Source organism: Malania oleifera, chromosome 3 (genome assembly GCF_029873635.1).
Source record: "Malania oleifera isolate guangnan ecotype guangnan chromosome 3, ASM2987363v1, whole genome shotgun sequence".
NCBI lineage: Eukaryota > Viridiplantae > Streptophyta > Magnoliopsida > Santalales > Ximeniaceae > Malania > Malania oleifera.
In genome coordinates, this window is record NC_080419.1 from 75,490,528 (window position 1) to 75,503,959 (window position 13,432).

General features: G+C 35.9%; 1 protein-coding gene across 1 annotated transcript; it reads right to left on the reverse strand.

The window, feature by feature from the left end:
* Positions 1 to 194: 194 nt before the first annotated feature.
* LOC131151810 (carotenoid cleavage dioxygenase 8 homolog B, chloroplastic) lies at positions 195 to 6,228 on the reverse strand. The gene is made up of 6 exons (XM_058103231.1): positions 5,926 to 6,228; positions 3,428 to 4,171; positions 2,566 to 2,762; positions 1,110 to 1,299; positions 619 to 721; positions 195 to 340 (listed from the first exon to the last, which is right to left on the reverse strand). Exons 1-6 carry the CDS (start codon positions 6,226 to 6,228, stop codon positions 195 to 197), a joined length of 1,683 nt encoding a protein of 560 aa, XP_057959214.1.
* Positions 6,229 to 13,432: the final 7,204 nt, after the last annotated feature.

Genomic DNA, 13,432 nt, shown 5'->3' on the forward strand with positions numbered 1-13,432 from the left:
ACAAGATGATATTGCTTACTTTCTTTAGTACCACATATACACGTGCTCGACCTTGTAATATTATCACCATGACTATGCAGTGCCCTTGAGCTACAGTCCCAACAAAATGGGTGAAAACCAGATCTCAAACCAAAATATCAAACTTTTCTGAAGAAAGCGACTCCTAGAGCTCCTCCAATGATCCCGACTCTTGACTAGTCCTTCGGTATCCAGCATCCATGCAGCCCATATGGAAGACCGTATGGGAACTTTGCCCTTGCAATCTCCTGGAATGTTGATCCGTCTAACAGTACTGCATATCCTTCTCCGTTTTTGTCGCTAACAATCGAGATCACCACACCTGCAGACCTCAATTGTATTACGGTGCAGTGAGTTTTGTTATTGTTGTTGCTGCTAATGGTGCTAAGAAAATATGAGGCTTGCTATTGAAGCTAGGTGCATAGTTTTGAGATTGATCGGTATGTGCCGTTGGTTAGGCCCGTTACAGTATATCATAATTTAATAATAATGAAAGCCCATGTCAGATGAGCCCAGTGCGGAATGTAGTTTGGATATTTGAAAGGAACGGAATCATGGAATAGAATTTAGGTGGATATGGGGTGGTGGTTGGAAACTCACCATCATCTTCGTGTGTAGCACCCGGCCGAGCCACAAAGAACGGTTCTGAGGGCACAGCACCCTCTTCGTACCACGTCTTTGTCGTTTTCTTCATTAAATCAAGCTGCAGTTTAATTAAAAATCAACAAACCAAAATTTATAGGGAAAAAAGGGATTTGAGAGAAGCTTGAAGCTAATGACAAATTTCTGTATTTGTGCACACAGACGCGTTCTCAAGTTACGAGCCTTTCAGTTTTATAAAGGTAGCGAGAGCAATATCATAATAAATGCAGTCTTATTAGAAATGCAGTCTTATTAGAGTTGAATTTGTAATCAGTGATCGGTTACAAAGCAGCAACTCAATAGTTGATCCATGGCCACAAAGGAGCAATCTTACACGCACACACAGAAAGAGATATGAAGAGTAAATGTGTAAATGAATTTTCTTTTTTTTTTTAGCTGGGAGAAGGTGTTAATGAATTATTAATATTATTATATGTGTATATATATACCTTGGTGAGGGTGTTGGGGAAGTTACAAGGGCGCTGTGCCCCGCATGCATACGCGTATCTGTATTTCTTGCCCAGGTAGGCAGGGTTGATGCTGCACATGTCCATGCCTCTCCCATGTTGGTTTGGGTCCAACGCTGCTTCCAACTTCCCGTGTCCACTCCCATCCAGAGGTATTCTGAACCTTCCAACCCTGTTTTCACATAAACAAACAGTATCTGGATCACAACATATATAGTTCCAATTATAATTGATTAAGGAATTGATGTATGGACTTAATGTAGATGACTTGTCTAGTATTAAGTTCGTATAAGATTCATGCTAATTATAAATAGCTTATGCTTCATAAATGAAAGTTCAAAAACACGAAAAAGAATAGTATCCACGCCCATCTCTACCTAAGTATTGGATCCAAAATAAGTGAAGAGTTGTTCCAAGAATAAGGTATTATAGAAGAAGTTTAAGTGCAAGAGACGTCTTGATGTTATACCCAGCTATGCATTATTTAAACTACTGTCCTCCCTAAGTTAAGAGAAAATGAACGGCTTAAGCATTAGAGGGTTTCTGAAGTACACTATTTGCCCGTTTTTGTTTTCCGTCAATATTTTGCGGTGATTTTTAATTGTCAAAAAAGTCTGTTCATTACAAGTTAAAATTAATTAATATATGCTAATGAAGACACCAGTACCAAATAAAGTAAAATAAAATATAATAAAATTGAAGAAAGTAGTTGTATGCTTTGGTCACCTTATCTTGACATACATACAATTATAGGTAAATAGATATTATTAGATTTTATCAAATGGAAGGTCATGAAACTTCCTCATCCCCATCATGACGTGCACCTGCCATTTAGCTGGCGCTACACTCTGCTGTCTTGGCCTTATTATATGTTAATGATTATTGACTTATCTTGTCATGTTCACACTTGCAAAGCCCATGCATTCATTGAAGGTAAGTGACTAATGTGCTAGTTATAATGGTGCATGCTGTCGACAAAAAAAAAAAAAAAAAAAGAAAAAAAAAAAAAGAAAGAAAAAGGAAACAAACAGTTATCTCAAAAAAAAAAAAAAAAAAAAAAATATAGAAGTGAGAAGTAAGTACTAGTTTACTTGGTGAGAGATATTGTAGCTTGCTGCACGAAAACAGCTCATTCATGGATAGCATTAGTCTGTGTGTCTATGGTTATTCAAACAATTATTATTATTATTATTATTATTACTTTTGTATTTATTTTTATTTTTATTTATTTTTGATAATTCGAAGACTCCAACGTTACTTTGACACTATGATGCAATACCAAATCCGAGATGAATCATATTAATTCAATAATACGAAAAACCTGTGACTTGGGTTACTAAAGTCACAATTCAAATAATTATTAATTATAAGAAAAAAAATAATAGAAGAACATACATATACATATATGTATGTATGTATGTATGTGGCGTGATAGTACCTAGCATCTGGCAAGGCATCTTGAGTGGAGGAGAATGAGCGGAGGTTGTGTAGGCGGAGCTTATCAAGAATGGTGGTGTCAGCATTGTGCTCGCAGCAGTCGGCGATGATAGCTGTTACTCTGCCATCTTCATCTTCCTCTTCGTATGCGTTTATGAAGTGGAATGTCAAGTATAATGGAACTTCTACACTCGCCACCTATAATATTTATCATTAATTGTTTGGGATTTAACAATTATCAATAACAATGCCTCAGAAGCCTTTAAATAAATAATTAGTTTGACTCAGAAGCCTCGTTAACTACGCCACAATATTCCGTGCGCAATGAATTATACATATCTGAACAATCTCCATCTTCGTTAATTAACAAATTAACAACAAAATACGTATAAGTTAGCATACAATTTGTACCAATACAAAAATATTATTTTAGAATATTCTTTAGCTTAACTGAATAATAAAATTTAACTGTTTCTAAAAGCTTAATGAATGTGTATACTGTGCAACAATAGGATAATTGAATAATTAATTTATACAAGCTAGCTATGTGCAGTTTCGGACTCACTTAACATTTGCTAAGTCGAAACAAGATGAACTACAAAAGTTCTGGGGTGAAATAAAAAATATTATATAACTCAGTTTGTGTATTTTATTCTGTTTTTATGTATCGAGGATTAATTAGAGAGTAATGTCTTTGATGCATAAGTTAAACTTCAAAATTGCAGAAATTAGTTTTCTAATTCCTTTTTGCATAATCTTATATATATATATATATATGATTAATATATATATTTTCAACTGCTATGAAAAATGAGTGCCATGCATTAAATAAACCCATTTTTAAGGTGAAAAAAGGGGCTTACGACGTTGCCACTGGCTTTACACATAACATGCATAAAGGCCTTGGACTGAGGGTGCCACTCAAACTTGTACAGAGGTGTGGGCTCTGCCCTTAGCAGATTCCTGGCGCAGTACCTCAGCGGCATCTCCGGCACCACCACATAATGCTCCGTCACCGGAAACGAGTGTACCCAACCCGGCGCCGGCCTGCCACGACAGTTCACCCGACCCACCACCCTCCTCTCGTTCGTCCCCGCCGCCATCCTCACCACCAAGTACCCCGCCTTCACCAGATCCGGCAACAGTGTCACCAGCTCCGAGCTGGTCACCACCGGGTGGGCAGAGTGCACCAGCCCGCCCAGCGAGTCCTCGTACTCGAACCTCCCCAGAGTGTCCAGCGTTTCCGGGTCGATCTCGATCGACCCTTTTACCGTCTCCGTCAAGCACACGACCCGGCCATCGCCCAGCCTCACGACGCCAGTGTTAGCGTTGTCGGTGAGGGACGCACCGGAGAAGAGGCTGGCGAGTTCGCCAACGTATCCTAGGAAGCTCTCGGGTTTCGGGGCCTCGGAGAATTCGCGGTAGCAAATCTTTTTATTTTTCCGGGCAGCCTTGTAGGCGTCGGACTCGATGTGACGGTGGCCGGCGGTAAGGCGGCCGCCCTCGAAGTGGAGGCGAACGAGCATGGCGTAGCCGTCGAAGAGGTGCCGGAAGTTGTGGGCTCCGATATGCCATAAGCCGGGGCCATTCCGCAGGTACGTTCCGTTCTGCATGGAATCAGTTCGTAATTAATCGGAGAGCAAAAACTCAATTTGGATTAGACAAGTGGCTGATCATCGACGTAGACGTACTAAATTAGTTAATAGGGGAAATGAAGGAATAATAAATTATTTATTTGATTAGAGGAAGAGTACATTTATATCCTGTATCTTCAATAAATTAATTGATCACTGATTAAATTAATCGATCTGGAACCCTAGCTGATATAATAATATGCTCTTCTGGGTTACTTATTAAATAGTAATTAACTTCAAGGAGATGTAATGATCTTGTTGTTTTGGGGATAAACTAATAGTTTAACTCATCTATACTTGACCTTCTTTTATTGAAGCTACACGCACGCACACACACACACACGCACACACACACATGTATATTACGCACGGTACATACAACAGTGAAAATTGCCTCGACCACAGAAATCCAAGTGTTATATTTTTGCACGTACAAATCTTAAAAATGATAATCAAATATTCATATGTACATACACATGAAAATATTTATATTTATAATTAAAAATGGCAGACTATGCATCCTAATTTAAGTAGGGAACAAGTCTAGCTAGATATATGGAATCCTTTCACTCATCATTTGTCTTAATTAGGGAGTTAGGAGTAAAGAAAGAGAGCACGACAAAAAAGTGAAATTAAAAGAAAATTTTGTTCCAACTAACTGCATGAAGGAGGTTTATAAGCCTTTTTAAGAGGATAGAAGGAGCGCCACAAAGTAGTATTATATTCTCAATAATTGAAATGAAATAATTAATTTTATCTATTTTTTAACTTAATTTTTATAATAAGATCCTTTGTTAGGATATTGCGAGTTTTTTAATTAGATAGAGTGACTTCAGATGAGTTTTGTTCAAGTTGTTGTTATTATTTTTTTTTTGGTAAGAGATTGTTTAAGTTACTTAATTAGCCCATCTCAAGTTGATATAGACTATTCAAGTTTAAGTTCCTTGGCCCGCATTTTACATATAAACTTAAGTTTGATTTTGAGACGCTTAACAACACAATAGGCATGCATGAAATATGCTACTATATCTGGATTTTGTATATAGCTAATTAAAATGACTAGAGCAAACAAGATTGATTAGTTTTAAGAATTTAATATGCTAACCAAAATAATAATTGTGTTTTATTTATTTTGATATTACCTATGTTATGTATATAAGTCATAGTAACAATCAGCAAATCTCATTACTAATAACTCTAAGGGCAAAATGAGCCAACTGAATGGGCCATTATGAGTTTTCTCCTAGTTATACTGATCATTTGCTTATTTTTTCCCTTTTTCATTTTTCCAACTTTGATTTAGTAAAGTTTAACATACATTACCCATTCTATGGTATTGTCAAGTTATTGTCAACTCAAGATAGTTTACTAATATATTTCGGTTCCTCTGCCATGCAATGGAGTATAATTGATATAATTTTACTTAACATATAAAAGATCTTATTTTAAATGGCTACAGATTACTAATTTATATAAAGCTCATGCTACTCAATATTGGTGTATATATAGTATCCAGTTTTCAACTGTAGGCATACAAAGCGCCTGTGCATGGCAGACCAGATGGGTGCTGGGGTTACAACTTAAAACATAAAAGACTAATGAAGTATAATTATATTTTTTATATTCTAAGAAGCATGCTATTGAATTATATATAATTATATATCTAATTTTTTTGAAAGGTGAATTATAATATATGTTTAATTTGATGTATGCATGTGCATATATACCAGCCATAGCGGTATTTCGCCTTCAACTCTGAGCTCTCCTTCCCATCTTTCCTGCCTGACGCTTGTCCACGCCGCCAACTTCTTCTGGTCTTCGGAGGTCTCCCTTCTCGGCGGCGACGGAGCAGTCACGGGCATTAGCACATTTGTAGCACCGCTTCTAGGGACTGCACAGCCTAAGAAGGTCCGTTGCTTATGGAAGGTGCCACTGCCAAAGGACGACCCATCTCTACCACGATCGGAAACGTCCGACATGGCTGATCGTAAAACATGGGTTTGCGCCGCCGATATCTTCATGGAAGCCATGAACACCCACCAGACAGTGTATTGTGGGCACAGGGAACAACGAAGTGATGGCGAGTTAGATGGCGAAGGATACAAAGTGAGGTGTATTTATAGGAAGAATTAGGAGCTGTCGATCTGGATCCATGTTGGCATGCTTCCTCATTCGTGGATCCTTTTACACTACACTGTATGTATTCATTGCCCTTGTGTAATGGTTAATTACTAATGTGTACATATATATTCTGACAATATATATATATATATGCATCAGCTGTAATGGGGCGGTGGTTTCCACCATTCTACGTACACAAGCTTTCATAATTATCACGTCAAAGATTCCAAGAGAGAGCTTATTAGATTGTGCCCGAGGATGAAGAGAGTATCTTTCAGACGAAATCGGTTTAGTTTCTGTTTTATTTTTGTCTTTTTCTCCTCTTTTGAGGATAACAAATTGAACTACTAGATTTTAAAAGCTAGGTTATTAAAAATGTTATCATCTATCTTTAAAAAAGTATTGCAGCTGCCATAAATTGAATGGTGTACGTGGATTGATTTTGTGATCACTTATAAGAATTCAAATAAAAATGACTTGAAAGATCTGAAGTATAATCTGGGGATCACTCCGATGCTTGCCTACGTCCTTGCCTCAAGCAACCCACTGTGAGGATTTCCTTTACTCTCTCTGTTCAATAGGTAAAGTTCCCTTTCTCTTTTCAGTAGGTAGAGACACCTCTCAAATAAGAACACCCTCTTGTTTGTTCAATTCTATCCCCGAATTGAAAGTTCAAAAGCAATATAGCAGTAGATTTTCATACAAGCAGAAGACTCTCTAAGAAGAGCGAATTTGTACAATATAAAACACAAGTAAACTCTTAACAATAAGATGTAATGAAGCTCAATAGAAATCTAGGTTTTTTGAACTAAGAAATGTGAAAACGAAGATTAAAAACCAGAGTTTTATTTTCAATAGTGAAGAACAGTGCACATTAGCTATGAAAGTTGAAATCGATGAATAATTTGTGCGATTGATTGATTGGGGTTGCCTTAACACAATTAGGATTGCCCTTAAATAGTGGGTTTTGAAATCTGACCTTTTGCCTAAAATTTGGAAATAATATATTTTGAAAACGATAAGAAATTGCGCTGTTTAAAACTTAAAATGCGATACTTTGGTCACCTGAACCATTAAGAAATAAAAATTTCAAACAAGCAGTAGCACTTCGGTCACCTGAGCGTTGACTTCGATTGCCTAAACTTACACCGTCTTAGCTTTTTCCATGGCAGTACTAGTTTGGTCGCTTGACCCAAGGGTTTGGTTGCCTGAACACACTGATTCCTGATTAGTTTGTTCAGTTTCTTGTGAAATTCAATGTTATTTATTTCAAAAATCATTTGTATCTTCTTTGAAAAGATATTTAAACTTTGAAAAGATATTTTCCAAGTCTTAGAAATAGGTATCTAAGTCCAATTTATCCTATGAGCTTCTTAAACATACTTAACATTGATAATTACTTACATGAGACTTCTAATATATTACACATCAAATAAAAATTAAGTCATCATGTCTTAAAGCTTTAAATTCATCCAAGTTTTAGCCAATCGTCACAACTTTTAAGCTTAAAGTATGAACCATTTGTGCTTTTAAAATCTAATGCCTGTAAATTCACTTAAAGTACAATTAGATTCCTTAGTTTGTTATTATCAAAACATAGATGAAGCCTTGTAAGGCCAACAACTCCCCCTTTTTCATGATGACAAATAAGGAGCAAAATAAGGTAGCCTTGAAAGGGCTCCCCCTAACAACAAGCATAATCATCATGAAAATAAAAAATTTCAGTATTCGCCCCCTTAGGAAAATACAAGTACAAGCATTTTTCAGTTCAAACATATGTTCAGTAAAAGCATATTATAAGTACAGGCAGCATATTCACTTTGCTTTTATTCATTTAACTTGTCCTCTTAGTTCATATTATATACCCAGTTCATATTTAGAACAAGTCTATTTTGCATGTTCTCTCTTGATATATGAACATATATCCTCTCAGTATAGTACACACAGTACATACACATACATATTAGTTCTTTCATACATATGGTATATTTTGCGTTATTCTCCCCCTTTTGACATCAGCAAAAAAGATATTCAAGTACATACGTATCGAACATAAGTTTGTCAAACATCCAACATACAGTTCTCAAAGATGACATCATTCAGTTTTCAGCATGCAATTCACAAAGATGACATATTCAGTATTTCTCAACGACAATATATAATGATTTTAGATAAAATATATAGCAATAAATACATACATCATCTGTTGAAGCTGTTTTCAAAATAAAAAAACAAACAAATAATTACAACCATAGTTATAATGTTTCAAAGAACTATTCTTACCAACAAACAACTCTAATCTAATCTTCCTCAGTAACATCATCATTGGACGAGCTTTCTCCCTCCTCATCATCGTCTTCCTCTTCACTAGAACTTGCTACCATGGGAGCTTTCTATATGAATCAGTGTATTCCTAGAAGGGGGCGGGGGTGAATTGGAATTTTAAAACTCTTCTTCCTAGGTTCAACTAAATCAGCAACAGTAATACACAACTTAGGTTCTTTTTAAGCATATACCAATTGCGCATATTAAAATAATATGCAGAAATTAAATCACACGCAAAAATCACAATATATCGAATATAACATACATGTGTAGAAATATAAAGTGCTGAAAATTAATAGTAGACACACGATATGTTATCGGGGTTTGACCAATACTGCCTACTTCCTCGCCTCAGCTCACAAGCCTGAGAATTCCACTAATGCTCGCTTACTGGGTGGAGTGACACCATTTACAATACTAGTTCAAATTACCAGGGCTGACCTCAACCTTTACAAACTCTTCTTACGGGGTGGAGAATACCCACCTCAGGTCACACCTGGCTTACAACAACGAAAATGAAATTGCGTGCAATTCAAATGCTTCTCAACTAAGCAAGTATGTACCAATACACATAAATAATAATCGATGCACTCATAGATAATAGTATTTATGCTCAAGTGGATCTTGAAAATCTAATTCAAGATAATATATTTAACAAGTGAATATTCAAGGTTACCTTAAAACCCTAATCAAGTATCACACAAATATTTTATCAAATATAATCACAACAAATACTTAGAGTTTAAGCTTACAAAAGATTTATGAAATAAAATATGCAAGCTCTCAAGTCTTGCAACTTGAATGCAAAGACTAGGAAGCTAAAAACAAGTTATTCCCAATCAAATATTTATATACGAAATATTATGGGAATAAATAATCAAGAAAAACTCTCAAAAAGGTTTTTCAAATATGTATGAATATGAGAGAGTAATGCCAAGGAAATAATTTGAAATATGTACACAATAAAACAATCAAATCTTCCTACACCTTGCAATTGATTTGCAAGTGAGGAGAACTAGAAAAATAAACTCTCTATTTCAAAATGATATTTTCTAATAAGTATGTAATAAAGTATGAAAAAATATGTGTGGAATATTGAGTATATAGTAAAAGGAGTATAAAAGATTTGAGAGAAATTTTCCTAATTACTTTTACTAATTTAGCTGCTAATCAAGGCAAATGAGGGGATATATATAGATATGCCTCAAATTTTGACCGTTGGGGACCTATTGGAAATTTTGAGAAATTTTAATTGAAAATTAACCCCAATTACCACACTTAAAAATATGACAACCCTGGAGTTTCGGTCGACCATATTCAAGGTTTAGTCGATCAGATTACTAGGTTCGGTCGACCAGGGCATGTTCGATTGACCAAATTTTGAAGTTCGGTCGACCAGAGCATTGGTAATCACCTATGTGTCAGTTCAGTTGACCATGGATGGTCTGTTAAAAAATGGTCGATCGATCATACGAAGTCAAATTGTTGACTTCCATATGGTTCGGTCTATCAAATCTTTTATATTGTATATGTTCGGTCGACCAAGGCTTAAGTTCCTCAGTTAACAATGCTTTGGTTGACCAGCACATTATAATTAGGTTGGTTCGGTCGACCGAAGCCCTTTCAATGTTCATTTTAGGTCTTGATTTTGTATTAAAGGTCACCCCTATTCATATGGGTATAACTTTTAAGTTATGGGGGACTTGTTATGAGGTGTTTGGGGACCTAAGGTCAGTCTATGACCTAGGCTTTTAAATTAAGCCCAAAAATTCGGCGTCGATCGATTAAAGGGTGATCCCTAAGGTCAATCTATTGTATTGAGCTTATAGTCCCTACCATGCATGCAATGCATTAATTATTACAGACCTTTGAATAATTATTACAGACCCGAAATGAATAAAAGAAAATAAATTACAATAATAAACACTTTGGGTCTTCATTTCCTTTCAAGTCACCATACACCGCCATATAATTTTGCCAATTAATCCTACACAAAAATTCATGGCAAACATTAAATATCAAGGTATTTGTCATAATCAAAATGAGATATGATCTATAAGGTCAACACTTTCCCTCTGGATGAGGAACCACTACCCATGTTGCTTTCAATGCGGCCGAGTCCCTAATCAAAGGAGCTAAAGCTAGATTGGAAGGTTTTATGAAGTGCGTTATACTTAGTTTCTATATCTACACGAATTGCACTATACTATGCATCATATCCTGATGATAAGAAGAAAACCAAGTAGGAGGATCATTAACAGCACCAAACTGAGCAGTTGGTACTTCTTGGGGTGGATCATCCCTATGTTCAGGTTCATTTCCTGCCTCCACTTGTACATTTACATTATCTCTCGAAGGTGGACGGTATTTGGGAATCCAACCAAGTACACCAGCATGCTCATATCCCATTAGCTTAACAGTGGTCGATGAGAATTGATATGAGGTTTTCCTTTTGATAAAAAGAGTTGAAGAACAAGCTAGACCCAGGTGCCAAAATATGAGGTTCAAAATCCCTCCATAAGGGAGAATTACCCGTCTAGTCTCTTCTTTAGTGATAATCCATTTTAGGATAAGGGTAGGAAGATTTAAACGCTTGCCTTTATAAATGCACCACATAACGAAACAGTATAGATAAGAGATATGGTCTCTGGACCCACTCTTAGGTAGAATGTTATATGTTGTCAGCAAGTGTATGATCTTTGCCTTTAGAGTTAATTGCCTATACAAAAGCGGATGACCAAACTAAGTTGGTGGATTAGTTAAAATTAACAAAAAAAATTCTTAAGGGGTAAACCCTTGATCCATAATCTAGGATTGTTCTAGGCTTAGACATTCAAACTCCCCAAACTAAATTGGAAATCTATCAGCTATTGTTTGTGGGGCTAGGGCAATAGCTTTGTCCATGATTTGGGTTGTGTATATATCTCTTTGCCTTCCTAAATTGGTGTAAAATAAATGGACAAGGTTTGGAAAAACCCCTTTGGGTTGATAAGAAATGAAACGATCCCAACCTAAAACAGTGAACATCCTAAGAATATTTGGAAAATATGTTTCCATAAAATTCATATCTAAAACCTTACTGAGAATAGGTTCTATGGTACAAAGGTGTTCGTTGTAAATTTTCCTTGCTCTTGGAGTCAAGAGCCAGTGTGTGATTTGCTTTGAGTCATCTTGACATGAAGACTTGTTTTTGTTAGTAGTTTGCTTCGTATTTGGCATGATTTCAAAGGTTAAGACAAGAGAAAACTGAGAAATCCGAAGTAAAACAACAAGATCTAGGTTTAGATATGACGTTTTGGAGCATAATTGAGTGGGAGAAGGTTCGAAGAGGGAAGGACGCAGCTTCGGGTGAGGGAGAATGAGGACTAGAGTGTTGAAAAGTTAGGACTTTTCGTGAAAAACACCTTTTAGCTAAGTTCGGTCGCCCGAATGTTTTGTTCGATCGCCTAAATTGACTTTAAAAATCAAAAACTTGACCAATACCCTTCGGTCACTTGAAGTGTTCTGAACCTCTCAATGACCATTTTATTGAGGGTTTGGTTGACCGATTTATACCCTTAGGTTGCCCGAAGTCTTGAAATTTTTGAGTCACTTAAGATTTTGCCCAGAAACGCTCAAATTGATGAACACTTTCTTCTCAAATTATTTCTTGAGCATGCAATAAGCCTAATTCACATCTTATTGAAATAAAATGGTCCTTTTGACGTGGTTTCATGAATATATTAGCCCATTGTTCATCTGTGCTTATGAATTCAAGAGTGATATCCTTATTTTGCACATGATCTCTAAGAAAATGATGTCTTATGTTAATATGCTTAGTCCTTAAGTGAGATATCAGATTTTTGGATATGTTAATGGGGCTCGTGTTATCACACTTTATAGGTACAACCTTATATTCCAAATTGTAATCTTTGAGTTGTTGCTTCATATACAATGCTTGTGCACAACAACTACCTACTGCAACATACTTAGCCTCAGCTGTAGATAATGCCACAAAATTTCGTTTCTTGAAAAATCAAGATACGAAAGATTGTCCTAAGAAGTGACATGTACCACTTGTACTCTTGCAGTCAATTTTGCACTCGACATAGTCCGCATCAGAGTAGCTGATCATTTCAAAAGATTTATCCTTAAGATACCATAAACCTAAGTCTATTGTACCTATCAAATACTTTAAAATCCTTTTTACAACAATTTTATGTGATTCTTTAGGTGATGCTTGAAATCTAGCACACATGCAAACAATGAACATAATGTCTAGTCTATTGGCTATTAAGTAGAGTAAACTACCAATTATACCTTGACAGTATTTTACATCTACCAGTTTCCCTTACACATCTTTATCAAATACAACATGGATGGATTCTACAACAGATAATGTTCATTTGTTGTAGACTCTAAATGCTTTGTTATTTAGAGCATATATTAGAAAAATTCCTTCATCTAATTTTGCATCGAATTTTCCTAGGTCCCCTTTATCATTTAAGACAATTTTTACATCCAAATACATGGAAATATGAAATGTTTGGTATTTTTTCCTTTACAAACTTCGTAAGGGGTTTGTTGACTTTGGTGCAACCCCAAGAGGGCGGGTGAATTGGAAAATAAAAACTTTCTAGGTTGATTTCAATTCCACAAATAGTATTTCCTAACCTAGGGTCTTCCTATGCAGTATCCAACTCAGCAAAAATCGAACTGAGTAGAAATGTAAATCAATTAAAGCAGTCACAACATTTCTCAACCAAACATTGTAATTAAAATAACAACATTCAAGTGTTTAAGTTTGGA